General features: G+C 41.5%; 1 protein-coding gene across 5 annotated transcripts in view; it reads left to right on the top strand.

The window, feature by feature from the left end:
- The window catches only part of PDE7B (phosphodiesterase 7B), a 162184-nt gene that overhangs the window by 83684 nt on the left and 54685 nt on the right, over positions 1-23815 (top strand). Inside the window, exon 1 of one of the 5 annotated variants that reach the window (XM_090135748.1) lies at positions 447-22550. The exons of the other annotated variants lie outside the window; for them this stretch is intronic. Coding sequence (XP_089991874.1) covers positions 22427-22550 — 124 coding nt within the window. The 5' untranslated portion in view covers positions 447-22426. Of the gene's footprint in view, positions 1-446; positions 22551-23815 lie in introns of those variants that run through there. 5 annotated transcript variants of the gene reach the window in all.

Below are 23815 nucleotides of genomic sequence, written 5' to 3'. Positions count from 1 at the left end.
GGGAGTCGGCCCGGCCCGGCCCGTGGCGGAGCTGAGCCGCCGGAGAGGGGCGGGCTGGAGAGGCGCGGGCCAGGGAGCGCTGCCCGAAGGGCGTCCGGGTTTGAAAACGTGCTTTTGGCAGCTGTCGGCTCTCCCCGCTCGGAAAGGCGCACACTTAAGAGTTTGAGCCCGCTTTGGGAGCCGGGTCCATTTGCTGATCGCGCTCTCTTCTGCAGTCTGCTGCCTGCTTTTACGAGCGGGGTGAGAAAAGCTCGGCGGCAAAACAGAGCGAGCAGCTCGGTGCCTTTGAGGCTGACCTCCGCCGGGCGGCCGGGCTCGGTGCCGGCTTGGCTCATCCTCTCGGCCCGCAGGCAGCCCGGCGGCGGAGGGCTCCTCGGGACGCCGGGCCGGGGTTTCCCCGCTGCTTTCCCTGCGACCGGCGGAGCGCGTGGCCTCGCCTCCCGCGCCGCCAAACTTCGCCCCGAACTTTGAGTGTGCGCGGCGCGTTCCACATGATCTGCCCGTGCTTCCAGCGCGGCCATCTGCAGCGCGCTGTGACACCCTTATGACTTACGTGCCTTAAATCTTGCAGTAACCCAGCCCCGGTCCGCTGCTGTCTTGGAGCGTGGTATGTTACCGGCTGAAGAGCACGTGCTCTTCTCTAACCCTGTAAATCTTGTATGTCAGATTTTTCCCTAACTCAGTTATGGGGTCATATGGCACCGTATCAAATGCTTTATTGAAGTCCAGATTAGACTTCTTGCCTTTTTGTTATGTAGAAATGAGTTGTTATGTTAGCCTGGCGCTCACTTCCAATTAGCCGATCTCAGTTTTGCCCCATGCCCTGATACATCTTGGTTTAAAGCCCTTCTACTGAAGTCGAGCTCATCTGCCTACAGTTGTCTCAATGCCCTGTGATGAAGCTTTTGATTCTCCTGTCACCGCACCACCTTGACTCAACAGACCACTGAAAGTCTGCAGTGTGTTTCTTCAGAACCCTTGGTTGTTATTTCTGCAGCCTGGTCACTGAACTCATTGGTGCCTTCAGTCTTCAAAGATGATATCCTAACCTTTTTCTGCACCTTTCATTGAGTCCTTTATCTTGCAGCATTTCCTACCAGAATAATTTAATTTCTCATGCGACGTGACCTTGCTGCAGAGATTTCAAAGTGCTTGTGTATATGTGTGTAACTGTACTTACAGACCTGAATAGCACACGTGTGTCTGTGCATCACTTTTGGGTGCCCACCAGTGCGGCCCAGTTGATCATTTTATGAGCATTATTTAGCACATTTGCAGATCAACTAAGAAATGCGTGGTTCCCTTCTATTTAGAAAAAGGGAAGATAGGTTCTCAGAGTCCAAGGAAACTGTACAACCAGCCAACCTACTGTTTGAGAATCACTTCAATTTAAAAAAATAATAAGATTATTGTGGATAAAGCAAGGGGAGGTCAAATGTTCAAATTGCTCTTTAAGACTTGGAGCAAATCAGCTGGGAATGTACCGTAGCCAACCGGGGATGTTGAGGTTTGTGTGGTAAATGGTGAGGGTTCAGAGATGGACCCTAATCAAACAGAACTTGAGAAATGCTGCATTGGTTACACCTCATGTATGAGTAATAGTGGTTTTCCAGTATGCTTGTGTTAGATCTGGTGGAATTAATTTCATTAGGTAACAAATGAGATTCGCCTTCGGATTCCTGGAGGCAACTAAAAATGTGCATGAATGTACAAAGAGAGATTATTCCACTAGCAGGATATGAATAACTTGCATTTACTCAAGTGACTATTACTCGTATCCTGTGAAGGGACAGTTCTCTCCATGGTGCCAGATCCCATTTCATAACCTCAGTTGACTTGCAGCAGCACACATCAGAGCAGAAAATGACTGTAGCCCTCAACGTTTTAAATACGAATCATCAGAGAGTTTGAGTGAACCAGACCTGGGTTGCTGGTTTTTCCTCCTCAGCAACAGTCATGCTAGTAGTTTTCCCTCTTGTGGTTTCATTTTAGTCACTTGAAGTACTCTGGAGTACATGGGAAAACCAGTAAATGCTGAAATCCGGTGTGCTTAAGTAAGTGCAAAAGCAAAGAATGTAGAAATGGGGGAAAAGGAGAATCATTTGGAGGAATCGGTAGTGTGGGACGCTTGGTTTGATGTTCATATTGTGGGTGTGAAAGAAACACACACGTAACTTGCATCTTATAAAAAGGCACTACTTCAGTAGGAGATCAGGTTTTTTTTCAGGTGAAGCTAAAGCAAATAACTTCTGCCCAAGGTACTGCTGGTTAGGCAAATAAAGGTTGATTGTTCAGCAGTGGAGTTCAGAGCACTCTCCACATCAAGGGCTTTTTCATTTAAATTTGTAAGTGTTCATGTGATAACTCATGTTCAGTTATCACATGCTCATGAAACTATTTTGCTTACGGTAGAAGACGAGGAAATAGATACGGATTCTGGAAGGAAACTCTCAGGATTTCTGTCTTGCTTGATCATGTTATCAGAGAGTTTTCAATCTTAGCAAAGCAAATTCCCTTGTCCTAGCCTGAGTGATGGCACCCAGCTTTGGGCTGGCTTTCTAGAAAGAAATAACCTTCTTAACTGTAGGTAATAAAGGGGAAGGAGAGCTATATCTGGGTGTGATATCAGTTCTGTGGATGGCAATGTTCTGGTGACCTGTATAACTGTAAATCACACCGCATTCCTATTTCCTGAGGTAGCTTTTACAGAGCAAAGCTGTCTGTGTGTTCTGGGCTCTCAAATTAAAGAACTGTATCTGGATCCTTCATCTTGTTCAAAACTTAGATTAAGGCACTGAATCTCCCTGCAGAAAAGTGTTTACAGTACATGATGCAGTTTACGGTTGGAACCCAGATCTCATAGATACTGACTACCTTGGATTTCTCTCTCTCTTTTTTTTTTCCAAAGCAGTAACATTCACATCTTGAGCCCGCTCTTACTGCTTTTTAAAGTTGATGTCAATTAAGACTGCAGACCTTTCTCCTGCTCCTGGCCTGCTGTTGCTTAGTAACTCCTTTATTTTCTTGTTTCAATCCCCAACCAAATCAGTACAAAACCATGGTTTGGTGAGAACTCTCTTCAGCTCTGCCAAAAGCCATTTAACGCATTCAGACTGGACATGCGACAGTAAGAAAGTGCAGTAATGGAACATAATTAGTTTGAAGAGCATTGGGTGGGAAATGAGTTATGATTCACTGTCACTCTTTATGGTGTTTCAAAGATGAATTGCAATGCTATCTGCTCGAATAAAGTAACAGCATGTGTTGATATTACTACAATTGAATTATTACAATAATTCTGTATGGAAACCACGTTGATGCTTTGTAGGGAAGTGCATTTTGCTTCTGGCCTTAACTTTATCACTTTCTCATACAGTTCAGTAGATTAAACAAACCGGATCGGGGAACAGGTACATGTCTGCCTCTAAGATTTTTCCTTGTGAGCATTTGCAACCTCTTAGATTTACAGCGATCGTCCCAGATAATTCCAGAGAGACATTCTGTACTGTTTGAGTCTTGCACATGTGCAGGCACGCAAGGCTTTCAGAGAAAGCACAGTGGTACTTAGAATTCTTGAGGTCCTCTGCGACATTGATCTCTGTGGGTTTTTGAAATAGCTCTGAATGTATTTTTCCACCTATCTCTGTCTGTAGATGTTTTCTCAGAAATTCAGGTTCTGATTCATGCATGCATCACACTCATCCTTAACTGATGAGTCCCTTTGCCTTGAGGAGGAAAAACAAGCAGTACCAAACATCACTCTTATTACAGTTTGCTTCTGGAAAAATCTCCAATTATTGGTGTGTCCACTTACTTCCCCTCTTCAATCAACTGTCTCCTTTCCTACTTGAAAGTTTATTAAAACATCTCGACATTGTCTGAGCTGTGCTGCACACCAGGCCTTGCTCCTTCAGATCTTACAGCTGTATACTGAGCAGTTCTGTGACAGACTTGTTGGAGAGGTCAGAGTTAAATCATCTGTGTGCGTCTTCAGTGGTTGCTCAAAGCACTTCCCAAAAGTTATTCATAGGACCTCTAAGACTCAGTTCTTCCATGATAACCGAGGAAATGCGCTTCCAACTCCTTTTTCTTTTGCAGTGAACAGCTCTTAATCATGCTGTGCTTGTTAAAATAAACTTCATGCTTCCCTTTCCCGTCATTACTTGCTGAATCATATTTAGTTGTGACGTCCTGAAACTCGTGCATGTTTTTATAGTCCCATTGCAATAATTAATAAGCATAAAATGATTAAAATCTGAATCATTTAATGCCAAATAAGGGCTAGCTAACTGCTTAGAAATCTCATCATTCTGTGTGGTTGCTGTTGAGCTTGTAGGTGCTACAGATGTAGATCCCAGCAATAAATGAAGCACAAAAGCTATCAAATGGCATTGTCTTGGCATCTGACCAGTTTATTCTGTTATTCCTTAGGTTGAAAACAACTTGCTTTGTGTCCAGCTGAGAGGTGCACAGCAGGCAGAAGGGTTTCTTGCTGATGTCTTTCTGAAGTTAGGTTTTCTTTTTTCTTTTCTTTTTTTTTTTTTTTTAAAGGCTTACATGGAGTTGTTAAATCCACTACCCTTAGTAGAGACAAAGAATGTGACTTTGATAGAATCAAGGCTACCTGTGGCAATCTCGATTGCTCTCCGACTGTTATGTTGAAACTCCAGTGCCTCTGAAGAGGAAATATGCTTTTTTGTATTCTTATGAAGAGCTGCTTAAATCAGTGCAACTGTGCATGGTGATCTCAGTAAGAACAGTGAAATGAGTTTGTATGCAATATTGCTGTCACGCTGTGTGTATGTAGATCATGTGATAAAATACTTAGAATTTGGAGCACATCCATAGGTAGTCCTTGTCCAACTTAACTTTGCAGTTTACTGACTGAACACAGGTTAGTAACATTGGTAATTTGGAGTTATGTTTTTTTAAAATGCTTTGGTAGCTGGAGAATTTTCTTCACAGGTCAAAAACAAAACAAAAACCTTTTGGAGACATTAAGTCATGGTCACTGTTTAAATTCTAGTCTCATTTAAGGAGCTCTTTATTTAGAATTATCTTAAAATTGCCATTTAGAATGACATGCTGAAATTAATATTAAAAGTCTTTCATTTTAATATCAATGTAATGTGTCAAAATTAGTTGATGTTTGTCTACCAAGCTCTGGATTTATTTAGGTGGTGAAAATTTTCACTGCACTATACCTCTTAGAGCCTCTTTGAGGTCTCTTTGCTACTTAATTCTTATGTAAATTTTCTGTTGTGGATTTGGCAGCATTTGGGAATATTTGGAATTAAGTGCTTGACCTGAGATAAACAGTAGAAAAGAAATAATCCAAAATTGTCAACAATTTCTGAGTAGTCTTTTGGTTTGGCCTAGCTGGCACAATTTCTGTTTGCTGTGTTGTGAATGTTGCAAAAACAAAATTTGCTTGCAGAAATACTTGGAGAAGCCCTTGGAGCAGCTGTTCAGCTATGTAGAGCCACAACAGAAAGATTACAATACATAGTTAAGGCTTCGGGATAAAGTTAGCAGATAAAATGTAACTGCTCAAGTTGGATGTTGGCCAGTGTGCCCAAGGTAGTGCTGCTGGTGTGCTAGCGAAGTGACAGAGGTTTTATTGATATGTCAACTGGAAACAAAGAAGCAGCCTGCTGAACACTATAAACACAAATAAAGCAAATTCCAGACAGTTGTAAAATGGTGGAGAGATCTGTTGCTCCCAGTGAAGTACCAGGAGCCAAAGATGTGGCTTTATATATAAAAACAGTGTTTCAAAAGGAAAAGTTACTGAGCTGTAATATAAACATGCAGTTGGATTTTTAAATTCTGCATTCTTGTTTGTTTCATTAGAGTTAAAGCTGATGATTTTCTTTTATCTTTGCTAAATTAACTCTCAAGTGCTTGATATTATGTGAAGAATTAAACTGACAAATGGCTACCAATAGAAAGCAGTAGTGATATTAGCCATGCCTGGCTAATGGAGATAATTTTCCCTACTGTTTACATGTTATGAGAGAAAAATTTAAAATGCATTGTGAGAGGCTTGGTACTGCTTCTAGGAGCAAAGCATTTTATGCAACATTTGTTATTTCTGCGCTCCTTCATACCTTGTGGACCATAATAGTTCTTAAAACTGTTTCTTTGAGACATGCATCCCCAGCAACTTCCTGTAGCCCTGCTCTACGAAGTACAGGTTTGTCTCTCCCTGCAAGCCAAGGAAACGGGTGCCTGTTTCAGTGTTTTCTCTACTACTGTCTGTTCCAACTCACTCCCCAGAGCTCAGCCCTCAGAATATCCGAAGCCATGTTATTTGTGATTGCTAACTGATGCTTAACTGCTATCACTTTTCTGAGGGGTGTCTTCATGAATAGGCAAGCTTGGTTGAATCAGAGTTGTACTGCAGAAGCTCCCCACTGTAAGCTTTAGGATGACTGAAAAAAGTTCATCTGACCTCAGGCTGTTTCTTCACAGCAGCTATGCACCCCGTTTTGGGTGCATGCTGTAAATTATGCTGGTCCTTCTTTCTTCTCTTGGTCTGGGCTGGAAAGTGCAAATATTTAAAAGACACCCTCTTGAGACTTCCAGCTTGAAACATACTTTGACATTTCTTAAAAAACTTCAAGTCCTCCTAACCTTTTTTGACAAATGACTTTTAAGCCTGGTTAATGATTGGATACATTACAGTAATTTCTAAAGTACTTTTTCTGTTTCTTCGTGTAAAGTTGCAAACACAAGACAAAAATGTCTCATCTCTTCATTTTTTACCTCAGCTTGCAACATATACTTTCTTCTTCATTGTTACAGCTACAAACAGGCTCTGCATGACAGATGGACTAAATCCTTTTTATTAACCTCCTGGATAAAGCATTCTTTCTGCTCTTCCATGGGCAGCTAGCTATGTTTTTCCTCTTCCCCTCCTTAAATCACTGTAAGATCGTATAAGTTCCCTAAATTGACCTGTCACCTGCTAGGAGGAGATGTTGTGCTGCAAAATTCCTGATGCTGCGAAGCCAAACATAGTTGGCCTCAAGTGTATGAAAAAGGAAGGTCAAATGCAACAAGAGCATAGCAGGTTCATGATAATATTATTGCTGCCACTTCTGTACATTTTTTCAGTAGCAATCAAGGGACTAAACCCTTTCACTGCTCTTTCAATAGAATATTCTGAAATTCAGGTATCCTCCAAAGTTCTTTTAGCTTATGAAATCTTTGAAATTAGTTAGCAGGGGCTGTTAGTGTTTCTCCACCTAGGGCACAGAAGACATGGTTCACATTTTACAGATATCAGAGAGGGCCTTTCCATGGAAGCCCATGATTTTGTTCTGTTTTGTGTACCAAGATCATCATTGGCACATCAAGGTGAAACTGTGGAAAGTGTTTTCTTAAGTGTCTCTGTAAGGACAGGAGACTGTTTGGAGAAACTGCTGTAAACTTCCCCAACTTTGATCCTTCCTGAAGAGGAAGCGCGTAAAGTTCTGCTTCTCTCAGGAGAGTATGAAAATCCTTCCCTGTTTCCATAGCCAGCTCTGGCTTGTACGGAGGGAATACCCTTCAAATATTGTTATCTCAGTGTTCTCCTGCTACCCCTGATCCAAGTTAAGGGCAAAATATTATCTTTAACGCCTATTTAAAAGATTCTTTAACTGCAGGTGCAATTAAAGGTGAAGCAGCATCCTAGAGGGTTTTGAGAACACACTGTGCTGAGAAAGGCATTGTTTCATTCCCAGTTGCTAAAGCACTGTCTTGAGATTGAATGTTTTATTTTCTTCTGCTGGAATTACAAGTCAGTCAGAGTAACACTAAACTAGGTACAACACAGTAGTGTTTGAACATTGCTCTTGAACGTTAGATTGTAAAGTAGGTTACTCTAAGTAGGAGGAATTAGTTTTAAGCTTGATGGAGCTATTTACCAAAATCACCGAAAATTAGTGCGCTACACAATGTGCCAGGTAAATATTCAATTAAGAACAAGCAGAGTAATTGGAAAATGCAAGCAGAGAACATTTTGTAAATCGTCAAAACTTTGACAGGTGCAGAAAACACCTTAAGTACACAGATCACTAGTCTGTTTATAATAGCTGCTGGCTAAATTCTTATAGGAGGTGCTTCTCTGACAAGCTTTCCTTTAGCTAAGGTTAGCAGCAGTTGGTTTTGGGGGGTTATGTCTGCCTGTGTCTTTATTACCAGGAGATAACAAAGCTTCAGCGAAGCACCCAGGTGATTATCCAAATAGCTGTGAGTCTCAAACTTTGCTTATCCAGACGTCTTCCAAATACTTCTTGTGTGCAAAACTTAAACTGGAAATCTCGTAATGATAGGCTTTCATGGGAGCTTTCTTATTTCCTGCTTCCAACTTGGGTGGATATGCTGCAGGAACAGCTGCTTTCACAGTAATTTGGCAATTGCATTTCTAATTCCAAATGGAACTGAGAAAATAAAGGGGTAGGAGAGACTGGGCTACTGTGAAATGCCAAAAAGAGTGATTTGATCCAGCTTGGGTTTTGCATGCAGGTTTGTGTCATTAAGAGGAGAGAGGAAAAAGGGAATTCTGTAGGTATTGTTTGCAGATTGCTTTAACTATTCAGATGATGTTCAAATGCATTAACAGCAAAAAACTGAGAAAACTGCTTGTGAGAGATGATGAACTTTATATGTACTGCACAACTAGTCTCTTATACTTGCTTTCTCTTCTTTCTGGAAGCTCTAGTGAGCATACATATCATGCTCTCTTTTGGGAACTAAAGCTAACTGAATAAATTAATCCTGGCAGTAGCTCAGGGCCTTTCTTGAACTCCAATTCAGTGTGTGTAAAAGAGGTGTGTTGCTTTCTGTAACCACTGGAAAAGAGACTAAGCAGAGAAGAATTTACTGCGCAAGGGAGGACTGCAGTCCTAAAATGGCAGAGGAGGGAGGCTTTTAGGTGAGACAGTGTCAGCATACTCTTCCAAGAGAGGTCAGCTTTAACATCCTGCTTAGAATCAGTAAACTTACAGATCTAAAGAAAGCAGAACGGTGAGGAATAGAGGGCACTTCCAGAAGACTCGCAAAGGGTAGGAGTTGAAAGGAGAAAAGAGGTATTTCTTTAGTGCTGTACAATGTACGTAGGACATCACACTGTAGTTTCAACCCAAGTTTCCTTCTTGTCAGTTTGGAATAAGGCAGCATTCACTGATATATATCAGTGCTGGCACAATTTTTTCCCCACTCTCTTTCTGTCAAGTGGTCCTGCCCTCTTATGAGAAACCGTAATAGCAGCTGTGGATCAAGGGCATGGTGACACAGATAAGCTGGGCTTGACGCATTTGTGCACTGGCTCTCAGAGACTTTTTTTTTAAGGAGCATATTGTGAGTTGTGAATTATCAGCTTTTCCTAGCCTCATGTATCTCAGCCAAAGTGACAGAAAATAGCAAGGATAGCAACTCAAGTTATGGCAGCATGGGAGCTTATGTGGAAGACAAACTGCAGACAGTACAGTTTAGTGTGGGCAGAGGAGCAGTTACAGGACTACAGTAGCCTAGCTTCCTGAGTAATTAGAAAGTTTCAGTATGATAGCTTGTTTCTTCCTCAGTGCTAGCTGACTTACCCTGGTAGAAGTGAAGGGGATGGTAGGACTTAACTGGCAGATAGCATACTGTGTGCAAGGTGAAGTACAATAAATAATATATGTAGCTTAAAACAGAAGTGTGCTTTAAGACCCTATTTTGTCTGTGGATATAATAAGAGAATCAGGAGGAAGGGATATTTCTGTCCTAAGTAGAATGAGATGTGTTGAGCAGCAGGTTCCTTGTGTGTGCTTCTGCCTGGCTTATCCACTTGCTGTACTCAGGAGAAATATGTGGTCTTTAACAAGATTTCACAGATCTTTGATAGGACCTGGCTGCTCAGTTGTTCACTGATGATTAGGTCTGAAGTACTGGTTCATTAAGATACAAGTCTGACTGTAAGTGTCTGAGAAGCCACCCAATTAATGTCAAACAAATGCTTTAGCCAGAATCTTACAGAATCCAGGGTTCTGGTTTTCTGATTTGTAAGAAGATATTTGTAAAATATCATCATATAATGAAGGTGCATAGCTATTAAATCATAATTATATTAAAAATGTGGAATTCAGAACCAAGTTATAACTTTTAATTTTGCAAACTCATTTAATTTCCCAGTGGAATAGCATTAGAATAGATCTTTCCTTCCCCCTTTGCCAGCAATGTACATCATTAAACATGTACTTAGTAGCTGGCAAAACAGACTGAAAGTTAAACTAACTTTGCTAATAATGAGCTGGAATTCTCATAATGAAAATGCAAGGTACCTTATTTAAATGTTGGCCCCTTGACAGAATCTTCAACACAAGCCTCACAAGACTGTCACTAATCTTTTTTGTGGGTGCCCTGTAGCCAAAAATGTGCTGATGTCTGGCTTTGCAGAGATTGGAGACCTGGGAGATTATATGTTTTGAATAGGATCAAATGACCATAAGGGGGAAAGCACACTATACTTAGCTGTCTTGTCACACAGACAGAAAAGTGTTTTGCATATGACCTTGTTAAGAGCATGACTTAAGAGCACCACTACAAAGCAGAGGCAGTGATACTGAAGCTACTTAGATTGTTGTTGAGAATCTATGTTTTTTCTGGTCATCTGCTTACATTTTTGTTTTTTTTCCCTGTACTCTCATTTTGGCTTAGTGATTTCAAATTTCATGCTGACTCTAAATCAGATGGAAAGATGAGGGTGAGAAAATGTAAGACAGGTCAATGCAGTTTCATGATCCAGTTCTCTTCCATGTTGGAAAGGCACAGCACCAGTTTGTTACAGGATTTCTTTTTCACCGTCACTGTCAAGTCCTGCTTTTCAGATAGCAGTTATTTGTACTCCTTTCCTACTGCAAAGTCTGCCCTGACATACTCCTCAGCTGCCATGCCTTTGAGCATCTTTCCAAATTACTGTGACCAAGCTGACTACTTCGCCACAAATTACTTCTCTTCTGTTGCAGTGCACATCTCTGTCTCCAACTTAACTGATTCCCACACTCACAGTCTTATTTGCTTCTTTTCTGTTTTAGATATCCTCTTAAATCTTCCCCTCCTGCAGTTTCTGTCTCTGCACAGAAGATTTTCACTGATCATCCTTTCAACAGAGAACTGACATCCTTTACACCACTACCACCCACCTCTTTGTTACAGACAGAATTTTATTTACTCCTTCTTTCCTTTACCAAAGGTGGCACGTGGTGCAGAAGACTGTCCAGTTGGAGTCTGCAGGCAGTTAATCTCCCTCGCAAACACAGCTTTCACTGTCTTCATGTCAATGCCTGCTTGTGAATTGCCCTAGAAATATCTAGTCACTAACTCAAGTCTATACGATATTTTTGTCCAGGTTTCACCCAACACCTTCTCCTAGTTAGGGCAGACAAAGCTATTGGAATGATTGTCACCAAGCAAAGTCAATCATGCTACCAACCAGCAACTGTTTCAATTACGTGTCTGCCAGGAGGAGTGTGTTTTTGCCCTGGTGCTTCTCTTTCACTTTTGTCCCAAAGCAGAGAGTACATACCTAAACTTAATTTTCTGTGAAAAACTTGTTATATTATGGATCTTGAACATTGCAGCCATCAAAACCATATGGCCTGTAGGAATCAGCAGCCTTCCCAGTGAACTGTTAAGGTGCTGCCAGTAGAAGCTTTTTCAACTCATTTGATCAAAAGTTCTGTTCCTATTCCCAGAAACATATTTTTATCACGAGAAGGGCCTCAGCCTCTTGTGGGCCAGCACAAGTAGGAAACAATAGCAAGACTTTCTATCTGTCCTGTGTTGCTCTTTCAGTTTGAGGCTGATAGTATAACACAGAGCTGTTTCAGCTACATGCAGAGGCAGAAGTGGAAGCAGCAGAGATCAAATAAAATGAAGCAGCATGATAGTAAAAAGAAAAGCTTGTAAAAACATAAATGCCAGACAGATGTTTTGGGGGGAGTGCAGCTAATCCATAACAAATCAGAACAGTTGGATGGCTGTTTTAAAGTCTTTTAAAGGGGGAAATCAGCAGTGCTACCAGACTGGGTAGAGCAGAAAACAAAAATAAGCAGCACTGAGATGAGGAAAGAATGGCTTCTTATGTATTATTACCTATGTGGTGCTAAAGGGCATCACAAATCTACATAGCCCATTTTACTTGAGTGCTGTATAAATAAAAAAATTCTTTGGAAGCAAGGTAGTATACTTCTACTCTAAGCTCTCATTCTTGAGGATGACATAAGAAAACACTTTAAGGCTTGATACAGTTGAATAGGTCTGCGGATTTTTGAAGGGGGAGGAGAGCATCATATTCTGATAGAAATGGGGGTTGGTGGGATATGGCCAGTGTACTGGAGACAACACTGCACAAAAGAGGTGACATTTTGTCCTTTGGGGACAGCAGTACAGCAATTGGGGTGAAAAAAATTAAAACTGTTTCCACTGTTGGTTCTCTCCCTCTGTTATCAAATGTAAAATCTGCAAACACTGAAGTTACAATGGAAACAGGGAATTGCTGGGCAAATATTTAATTTTGCTGTCTCTGTTTACAGGATGTTTTCACAAATGAAAATACACGGGGAAATTAGGGGGGGGGGGGGGGAGGAAAAAAAAAAAAAAAAGAGCTGCCCACTAGGTTCTGTTCCAGAGACTGGAGAGGTGTATCTTCCTATCTACTTTGGGTGAAAGGCTATACATGAAAGCATGGCCAGCTGCAAGAGGCACGGAGTCAAGCTGGCTGAATCACAGAGTGCGATTACTCTAAATCACCAGTGACAGGCCCTGAAAATGCAGCCTACAAACTGTTACCAAGAGAGCTCCTTTTCAAAAGGCAACCTCTGGTGCTTGAAAAGATGGCTGGGAGAAGAGGGAGGTAGGTGGGTGTCCACTGCAGTCGGTTTTCTTTGCTACTCTGCTATAAGATGCAGAGTGGGGGAGGAAACTTCTACTTCCTTTTCAGCTGCTGAAGGCATGAACTGGTTTACAGGAAAGGTGCTAGGTTTTTTGGGGGGTGGAGAACAAAGACTCTGTGTGTAACTTAATGCCTAGCTGGGGAAGTCAGCTAGCATTTAGAGCTCTTAGATGCCAGTGTGCAACAGATCAGAAATGAGTTTGGAGCGTCTGCCGTCAAATACACACAAACCACTTTAAGGAAGCATGAATTATGGATGAGGCTCTCAAGAGCTGCTCAGGGCTAGCAGTGTTGACACGTCACAGGTGATCAGTGCATCGGTGGTCTGGTGGAGGTTTTTTGCTATATGGCAAGGATTTATGTCTCCTGGGCTGCGGGAAGACAGGAAGATTGAAAGCAGACCTGCAGCTCCGGCTGCACAGCGCATCTAGGATAGGTTGCACAGGGCTGATCAGGGCTGCAAACAGGGAATCAAAAGGAACAGTCTTCTCTCCATGCCAATGCAGATTTCTTTGTACAACTGAGTTAAGCAACTTTGGGCAGGAGAGATTTTGAGCTGCAGTGGCAGCTCTCCAGGAGCTAATAAGAACTTGAACTAGGGCCCAAGTCTTAAACGCTCTTTATTTGGGCTCAGAGTGGCAGCTTTTCTTAGTGCTTTAATTCAACAAGAAAAAGCTTATAATCTTGTCTCCAAGTTTCCAGCTTTGAAACTTAGAGAGACTTCATCCTAATGAAAAGATAAGATGGAGGCTATCTCCCTTCATTCTCAACTGCCATCAGTGTGCTCCCTGGAGCAGAGGTGAAGCCTACCAGTGAGGCCCATTATGTCCTATAGAGTTCACTTCTATAACCATCCCAGGGAATGTGGGTACAGATGCACAGTGACTTTGGAAACCACCATGTTTGTTTCAAGTTACTGCCCCACAAGTTCATTAGCCTGGTTAAAATGTTTGTTTTGTTTTGTGTTGAGGGAGAAATTCCCCTAACATAGCAGAGCTGCAGGGACGAGGCCTTTGACAGAACAGTAGGTATGTCGTAAAGCAATAAGCACTTTGAGTGCAGTCGCCTCATCTTCTTCTGCCCTCAGAAGACAGCTTTATACTTGCAGTTTGGTGACTGCCTTCTTGCTACTGAAAGCAATGGCCTGCTAGAAGGCTGCTACAGGCATGACTGTAGTCACAGAACCTCTTATTTTGTAGCTGCCTCAACCCAGAAACTTTCTCAGTTTCCCAGATTCGCAAGTCGGACAGAAGGGAACATTTCTCACCATCTGACCCCATTTTGGCTGCTTGAGGCCCAGTAAATCTTAAAGTAAAGCCAAAGTTGTGGTTAAGAATCACTCAGTTGAAGCTCTGATCCTTCCTTTTAAACACTTAATTTACTGATTTATAGCAGTAAAGTAAATAGATTTCATTTATTTATTTTTAATTTTCCCTTTCAAACTTTTAAAACAAGGAAGAGTAAAATGGCAGATGACCAGAAGCTGAGTTTTCTGATAATACAGTGCAAAAATCAGTTTTGACTTGTTTGTGAAGGAATTAAGGATAGGCACAAATTTATATGTATGTCTTATTCAGTTAACTGAAAAAATATGTCTAAACTGCTGATCTCAAATCGGTGATGTTTCTAGAGATGCTCATTATTCTAGAAGACAAGTTCAGAAAAAATGATCAGAGTTTAAGATAATTGTTCCCTTCGTGTTTATCCTGATGATAATTAAAATCTTTGAAAGCTTTCTCCTTTTTAGCACTCCATCCAGGAAGGCCCACTCCGCTCCACTTGTGCTTGCAAATGAGGCACAGAGAGGAGCAGAGCCTGCTGGGGCCTCTTGGAGTTTCATGAGGAAACAAGGCATGATTAGAAAGTGGAAAAAGGAGAGACTGGGAACTTTTATGTGTCAGGGAAAAGAGATGAGAGTTTTAGAAACTGTATGCGGAACAAAAAGAAAGGTTTAAACTTTTGAACATCTAGCTTCTGTTCTTAGGCACGACAGAAATAGGAACTAATTGAGCAGTATAACTTGCTTACTGGAGTTGGCTTTGGCGAGATTAGTTGTAAAAGATTACAAGCAAAACAATGAGGTTTTTTCCTCTGTGGGGAAGGGGTGTAAAGAAATATGAAATAGGCATTGTAATACAGTCAGAAGCATTTGAAATGCACATACGTGTAATGTCCTCTTCTGTATCTTTTACCTTCTTTCTGACTTGTGAGCTCATAAAACTTGTCCACAAGTGTGGTGAAGAAGGGAGGAAAACCTCAGCACTTGGGACAGGCAGGAACTTCACTGTCACTTCTGTGTCAGTGTTGTTTTGGGTATTTTAAATCAGTAGGGTCTTGTTCCTGAAATGTTGATAAATTGTGTCAGGCAAAAAATCTGGATCAGTGATAATCTTATAGTTAAGGATAAGATCTAGAGTAAATAGTGCTCCTCATCCCATACAGTTCATATTGCTGTAAAACCTGATCGTGGATACTGTTTTGTTGCACAAGCCATATACTCATGCCCTACTGTGCTGGCCACTGCACACAGTACTGGAAATTAAATGGTGGAAATTAAAAAAAATAAAAATAATAAAAATAAAAGTCTTAGGTTCCAGAAAACTGAGAAGAAAATCTAAATAAACAAATGTAATCAATGGATGTGTTTTGGACTGTTTTCAAATAACAGCCATGATTTGTAATACTGACTGCCCTTCTCAGCAGCAAGTAGTTGTAGAACTGGATTTTAAAGAAGGACTGAAGGAAACCAAATTGCTTAACTGCCACAAATATCCTGCTCTGTTCCTGTACAAGAACATAAACCAACAACTATTAATAATAATAAGAAAGTTTTATTAACTGCTGAAAAAATTATTTCTTTCAAAATTTCCCAGTAAAATTAAAGTGACTTAATTCCCAAACTTTCTTTCAAAAAAGGCATTTTTTCAAGCTGTTGGAAGTTGGCCACTATGTGTGTCTGTAACACATTAGGCACTGTTTTTCAAAACACCTTGTGGACTGCTAATTGGGGTTTGCATAATACCGCAAAATTGCAGGCATTCCTTTGAAATAAATAGGAATGAAAACTGCTTTTCTGGGATAGAAGAAAAAGGAATTTTTTATTTTTAACAAAAAGTCCAAACAAAAATCCTTTGTTTGAATATGTCATAATAATTGTTTGTTTTTGTTTCCTGAAGAAATTAGAATCATTTGAGAAAAACTTTCTAAGCAATTTTGAGTTACACAAGTTCAAGGGGGCCTTGTACATACAGTACTACTGTTCAGGCCAAGAGGTAAACAATTATGAAATGCTTTTGAAATGCAGGGTTGGTGAGGCTTTTCAAGGTTATGTATTTTGTCGCTGAACATAACAGTAAGTTGCTGAGAGCAGGCATGAGTGATACTTATGCACAGATGTGCAAATTAAAAAGTTATGAAATCTAATAGCTCAGGGTCCAGATTCCAAGTTATAACACTCTGTTGTAAATCTGACTTACCCTATAGGGACTGGAGCAGGATGAACTTATTATTTATTTATTTTGAAATTAGAGCAACACACTTGCTTGGTCAAAATTCAGACTTAGTCTGCTGTTCAGCTGGTGAGTTTATGTGTATCTAAGGTACATCCCCCTGGCTGATTTAAGGCTGTGCTGGGTTTGGGCCTAAAGGTCATTTAGGGTAGAAATGGTTAGAAGCATGGCTGGCACAGAAAAGCATTAGGTTCCATTTTCTCCTTCTGTCCATTCTAACCATAGATCACTCTCAGCTGTGAATCCTTTTAATGGCCTCAGATTTTCAAAATGTAAGCCCAAGCAAACTGGTTTTGTTGTTTCCTAAGTATCAAGCAACTTGGTGTGACAGGACAGCAGTAGTGATTCTTGGGTAGGAAAAAGCTAGTATTAGAACATTGTTGAAGAGAAATGAACTCGAATAATGCCCTCCACTAAAGTTCCACCCAAAAAGCTGCTCACAGCCTTTAAACTCTGTTTTGAGCCCACCAGCCAATCCAGGTGAGGTCTTTGCAGTAGTCTAGTTCCTTTTGTTTCCTCTCATCTTCACCATCCTCCTTTGAACTTGGTACTGTTCAGAGCCTCCTGTGTCTCCTTTGGTTTTTTTGCAAGCCACATCAGTGATGTCACTTGCTAGCTACATGAGAGTATCATAGAATCACCAAAGTTGGAAAAGACCCACAGGATCACCCAGTCCAACCATCCATCAATCACCGAGAGAGTGAGTCCTATCCAATGAATTTCCTTTCCTGAAATTCTGAAAATATGAGTTGCATTTACCAACAAGAACAGTCTCTTACGGTGAGAAGTGTGGAACAGCAAGTAATGTTCAAGCCTGGAGAACAGAGAGGTGTAGGGGAAATAATTTTTTGCTTTGATTGTCAGGATTGACAGTACTTTGCTTTATATTTAATAAATACCTGATGCTTATAGTGAAGCCTTGGTACTTCAGGTTTTTGTAAAGAAGGCTTTAAATGAAAAGTACTCATCCTTCAAGTTAATCAATTACACCAAAATAAGGAGAGAAAATTACTTTTTGTTATATCCGAAACGCAGGAGGAGGTGGCAAGGACAGATTAGCAGAGTTTTGTTCAGCAGTGCCAGTGTATGAAATAAACAGTTTTTGACAGGAAGATTAAAAAACTGAAATCAGTGAGAGAACCTGTTGCTAAATGATAAGCATGAATTTTTTTTTTGTTTACCTGCCATTTTCCTTCCGCTTAAATGGAGATACATTCCAGAGATTTTAATTGTCTGTGAGCTCTTGCAAATTTTTCACCTGCGCAGTAAATGTATGTTTTATTTAGTCTGAATGGAGAATGCAGATGATAAATGTGCTGAATATCCAAGCCTCCCCTGCCCTCTTGCAGGACACCTGAGATTGCACTTTATCACTGCTGCTGTGCTGTGGGGCTAATGCACAAAGAAGGCAGGCAGCACAAAGCAGGTAGTATCAAGAGTGTCCAACGCTGTGCTTTCTTAACCCTGTATACCTCACTTGATAAAGGAGACAGGTGGACAGAGGAAATGCAGGAGGCCAGAAGTGGTTGAGAGGAAAAATTCCTCTTACTGTGAGATTTTCTCACTGAACTACTGAACTTTTTTTTTTTTTTTTTTTTAAAAAAGGCTTCATAGATATCTACAAAGCATAACATTTGCTTTAGGTTAAAAACAAGAACAGTAAAAAACATCTCCCCAGAAAAGCACAGCGTGTACCTATCTCTGCAGCAGTGATGAAAAACTAATGATCCTCTCCATAGAGAGGTTGAATTCTTCTAAGAGTTAAGAAGGAAATCACAGAAAATATTCATATAACAACTTAAGCTTTGCTTTCTTACAATTATGTCTTACTTTCTGTCATCCTGGTATGACAGTATTAAAAATTAAATATGTAATAAAAATACTTAGGAGATAAAGTACTTTTTATTCGTTCACTTACTTTTCCATAGAAATGTATCTGTGCAGAATTACAGATAGCGCAGATGATAACAGTTGTAATTAACTAGAGATTATGCAGGTATAATGCCAAGTATATCATCACCTTTTTTGAAACTGCTACTTCTATTGATTCACCTTAGAATTTCAGAAAAAAATCTGAAAAAGTAGAGCCAACATAATTGTTATCCATATAGATATCTTTGCAAAAATTTTATTACAATGCAGTTTCCTGTTGCAGATGCACCCATGGTTCAGAAATACTGTGATCTTGTGTTTCTTATTTCAGATTCAGTTCTTAGAAATTGCAGGAGGGACCCCAGCGAGCAGATAAACCACATTGAGAATAGTGTCTTCTGAGGCATGGGAGAAGGTGTTCTTTTGTGTTGTTTTTTTTTTGCTAGTGGTTTACTAGCTACTGTTTTTTTTTGCTAGTGGTTTGCTAGTGGTTTACCCACCTATCTCAAAGGGGGCGACGAATCATAGTGCAGGAGCTAGCAGGGCTTATCAGAAGAGCTTTAAATTAGCTATGACAGGGGAAAGGGACAAAACAGACCTCACAAGAGATGAGCGCAGGGGAAAGGTTCTTGAGCTGGGGGTGAGGCAGATGACTCGGCTGAAGTGCATCTACACCAATGCACACAGCATGGGCAACAAGCAGGAGGAGGAGTTAGAAGCAATTGTACAGTAGGCTATGACCTAGTTGCTATTACCGAAACATGGTGGGACCACTCCCACGACTGGAGTGCTGTGATGGATGGCTGCAAGCTCTTCAGAAGAGATAGACAAGGAAGGAAGGGTGGTGGTGTGGCCCTTTATATTAAAGACTGTTTGATGTTAAAGAGTTTGGGGTTGAGAATGATAAAGTTGAGTGTCTGTGGGTAAGGATCAGGGGGAAGGTCTGTAAGGGCGACATCTTGGTGGGGGTCTGTTATAGACCGCCTAATTAGGATGAAGAAATGGATGAGGTGTTCTATGAGCAGCTTGCAGAAGTCGCGCAATCGCCAGCACTCGTTCTCGTGGGAGACTTCAATTTTCCTGATATATGTTGGAAATATAATACAGCGCAGAGGAAGCAGTCCAAGAGGTTTCTAGAGTGTGTGGAAGATAGCTTCCTTACGCAGCTGGTAGGAGAGCCTACCAAGGGTGATGCTCTGCTAGACCTGTTCTTCACTAACAGAGAAGGACTGGTGGGAGATGTGAAGGTTGGGGACTGTCTTGGGCAGAGCGACCATGAAATTGTAGAATTCTCTATTCTTGGAGATGTCAGAAGGATGACTAGCAAAACTGCTATCTAGAACTTCAAGAGGGCGGACTTTGACCTGTTCAGGACGCTTGTAGCACGGGTCCCTTGGGAGTTGCTCCTTAAGGGTAAAGGTGTCCAGGAAACCTGGATGCTCCTCAAGATGGAAATCTTAAAGGATCAAGAACAGGCTGTCCCTGAATGCTGTAAGGCAAGGCATAGGGGAAGAAGACTGGTGTGGATGAGCCGAGAACTACTGTCGAGACTCCGGAAGAAGAAGAGAGTCTATGTCCTCTGGAAGAAGGGACAAGCTACTTGGGGAGATTACAAGGAAGTTGCTAAGGTATGCAGGGAGAAAGTTAGGAAGGCAAAAGCCCAACTTGAACTCAGATTGGCCACTGCAGTAAAAGAGAATAAGAAAGCCTTTTATACATATATCAATGGTAAGAGAAGAACCAGGGAGAATTTCTATACTTTACTTGATGCAGTGGGGAATGTGACCATTGAGGATAAGGAGAAGGCTGAGGTCCTCAACACCGCCTTTACATCTGCCTTTAATAGGCAGATCAGTTATCCTCAGGGCAATTTACGCCTGGAAGCCTGGAATGCTATGCAGAATACACCCCCAGTGATTCAGTTGGAGACAGTTAGAGAGCTCCTCCTCCATCTAGACTGTCACAAGTCCATGGGACCAGACAGACTTCATATAGGGTGCTGACGGAGCTGGCGGGGTGATTGCCGAGCCACTCTTGACCATCTACCAGTGCTCCTGGTTATTTTGAGAGGTCCCAGAGGATTGGAGGCTTGCCGATACAAGAAGGGCCATAAGAAGGATCCAGGGAACTACAGGCCTGTCAGCCTGACCTCAGTACCGGGGAAAGTAATGGAGCAAATCATCTTGGGTGAGATCACACAGCATGTGCGTGGCGTCCAGGGGATCAGGCCCAGCCAGCACGGGTTCATGAAAGGCAGGTCGTGCTTGACCAACCTCATCTCCTTCTACAACTGGGTGACCAGACTGGTAGATGAGGGAAAGGCTGTTGATGTAGTCTACCTAGACTTCAGCAAAGCCTTTGACATGGTCTCTCACAGGCTTCTTCTGGGGAAACTGGCTGCCCATGGCCTGGACAGGAATACTCTTCTTTGATAAGGAACTGACTAGAGGGCTGCACCCAACGGGTAGTGGTTAATGGAGTTAAGTCCAGCTGGTGACCTGTTACAAGTGGTGTTCCCCAGGAGTTGGTACTGGGGCCTATCCTGTTTAATATCTTTATTGATGACTTAGATGAAGGGACTGAGTGTACCCTCAGTAAGTTTGCCGATGACACCAAGTTGGGAGGTGGTGTCAATCTGCCTGAGGGGAGGGAGGCCCTTCAGAGGGATCTAGATAAGCTGGATTGCTGAGCTGAGGTGAATGGGGTGAGGTTCAACAAGGCCAAGAGCCAGGTCCTGCACTTTGACCACAACAACCCCATGCAGCGTTACAGGCTTGGGGATGAGTGGCGGGTTGACTGTGAAGAGGAAAGAGACCTGGGGGTATTGGTTGATGCTAGACTGAACATGAGCCAACAGTGTGCCCAGGTGGCCAAGAGGGCCAATGGCATCCTGCCCTGAATTAGAAATAGTGTGGCCAGCAGCAGCAGGGAGGTAATCATCCCCCTGTACTCAGCACTGGTGAGACCACACCTTGAGTACTGTGTTCAGTTTTGGGCCCCTCACTGCAAGAAAGACATCAACACCCTGGAATGTGTCCAGAGAAGGGCAACGAAACTGGTGAGGGGTCTGGAGCAGAAGTCTTATGAGGAGCGGCTGAGGGAGCTGGGATTGTTTAGTCTGGAGAAGAGGAGGCTCAGAGGAGACCTGATTGCACTCTACAACTTCCTGAAGGGAGGCTGTGATGAGGAGGGATTTGGCCTCTTCTCCCAGGCAACAAACAGGATCCGAGGAAATGGCCACAAATTGTACCAGAGGAGGTTTAGGTTGGACACAAGGAAGAACTTTTTTTCTCTCAGAGAGTGGTCAGGCACTGGAATGGCCTGCCCAGGGAGGTGGTGGAGTCACCGTCCCTGGCAGTGTTCAAGAGGCATCGGGATGAGGAGCTATAAGAAATGGTTTAGAGGCTTGTGGTAGCAGTGATAATGGGAGGGCGGTTGGACTAGACGATCTTGCAGGTCATTTCCAACCTTGCGATTCTATGATTCTATAACTTATTTTCTGTATAGTTTCTGGGTTTGGCCCACAATGCATGCTAACACAAAAGAAGTCCTCTGAAGGCTGTTGATAATACGGGGCCTGTTTGTATGGTCCCTGGCTAGACTCGGATGAAAAAAACAGTGGTCTGCCTTAGCTATCCAGTTATATGTGGAATAATCACAGCCATAGATGTTAATTTGTGTGCTTGTAAAGAAATGTCTTAAAGTAATTATACTGCTGTGCTAAAGATTGTAAGCATATATAATTTATCAGGCCATTAAAGTTCTTTACCTAAAAGGCAGTGGAAGCTGAACAAAAATGCCATGAGATAGAGTACTCTCTCAGTACTTCCAAGCTTGCCAGCTTGTGATTTATTTTTCTTTGTGACTCTCCCAAGAACAAAAATATTTCCTTTCCATTAACCTACTTTACCCAAAAGCAAGAAATTAAAGCACACCCAAATCTATAACAATGACACTACTCATTCTAACACTGATTCAATTATACAAGCATAACTTCGTATTTGTAAATGAAAATACATTGAACACCACCTAGCCATCTGTAGCAGAAATGCTAAGTCATGGTCTGAAACAGTGATTGAACACCTGGTAGGAAGGCAGGGCCGACCCACGGGAGCTCAGGTGTATGCAGTGCTCCCGAACGACCGGTAGAGGTGGAGCCAGGATCCACTTCTTTCCAGACCTCATAAGGGTTGGCTATGGCAAGGGAATCTCTCTGGAAATCCCTGCCTACTGGAAGCTTTTCAAAGGTAAGTAGTTTTTCTTCTTTTTTCTTCCACAGCTGTTGTGTTTGGGATTGTTCTCATTTGCTGCAGTCTAGGATTATGCTACTCTGTTATTATTGCTGCACTTTCCATCGCATTATACCATCATAACGTTCTTCAGTTAGCTTTGTTATGCTGACTCAAATCACTCCTTTTTTTATCCCCAACTATGTTTTGAAGATTCTTTTTGTTACCCTATTGTTGAAAGTTCTCAGCTTTTCATGTTGCATGAGGCTTCTGTGCAAGTGGTGCGAAGAAGGAGTATTACAAAACTCACAAGAGTGTTGATTTTAGCATTAACATTGTGGAAATGAAATGGGAAAGACAACAAGAACCTTTACATTAGTAGCATTCATTCTTTTCAGACAACAGTGATTAATAGATTTAGGCTAGCTGTCAAAGGACAGTTTCCTGTTTTGTAATGGGTTTGTATAGCCTGAAAGCATTTCACAAACTGCTCTTCAGGAATGCATGAGAGTGTAGTTAATGAACTGTGGTAAGCTCTAAGTTAATAAATATTCAGATAACAGCGTCATACTATGTAATTCAATGAATTTGACCACAATTACGGTTGTTGTGGTCGTGACCAGTTTCTTAGTTTTGACTTCAAAAAGCATAGTTGTTTTATTTTCAATACTTGGTTGCTAGGTTTAGGTTAATTAGTCAAGTTTAAACATAGTTTATTATGAAAAACAACTTATCTGACAGCTTTTTTGAGTTACGGCTGGGAAAGTAACTTATAATGAGATAGCATAGTACAAGCTGAAATGTTCTTGGGTAATTAAAAAAAAAAAAAAGGTTTCTGCCAAAAATTTATTTAAATGTCTTGTTTTTTTCTTTCCCTGTGGGATTATTGATACCCTTTAAATCAGGTTAGTTTTGTGTCAGGTAACATTTGAAAATATTTCATCTCAAACTATAAGCTGAACAATTTCTAACAATTTCACTTTTCTCTAAGTTACTACTGAGATTTAACATAGTTAATTTCTTTCTATAAAGTTTGTTCTCAATTTGTAGTCCTTTCTGATAATTTTGTTCATTGTCATTAGGGATCAGCAAATCAGCTCCAATTAAAGATGCTTAAAGATGGCATGGCTGGGTATGTTAGTTCTTTCTATAGCCAGTGGAAATATAGTCTTCTCTATTTCTTAGGGATCCACCAACTGTTACGGCTTTGACAATAACAAGAGCCAAGACACCTAACTTGCGTGCAAATGTTTGAAGTAGCTGAAGTTTCTCACAGCCTTTAG

The sequence above is a fragment of the Phasianus colchicus genome, chromosome 2, assembly GCF_987193195.1.
Source record: "Phasianus colchicus chromosome 2, bPhaCol1.hap1.1, whole genome shotgun sequence".
Classification (NCBI taxonomy): domain Eukaryota; kingdom Metazoa; phylum Chordata; class Aves; order Galliformes; family Phasianidae; genus Phasianus; species Phasianus colchicus.
The sequence above is the reverse complement of the archived record's forward strand: the minus strand, read 5'-3'. Positions and strand labels throughout refer to the sequence as shown.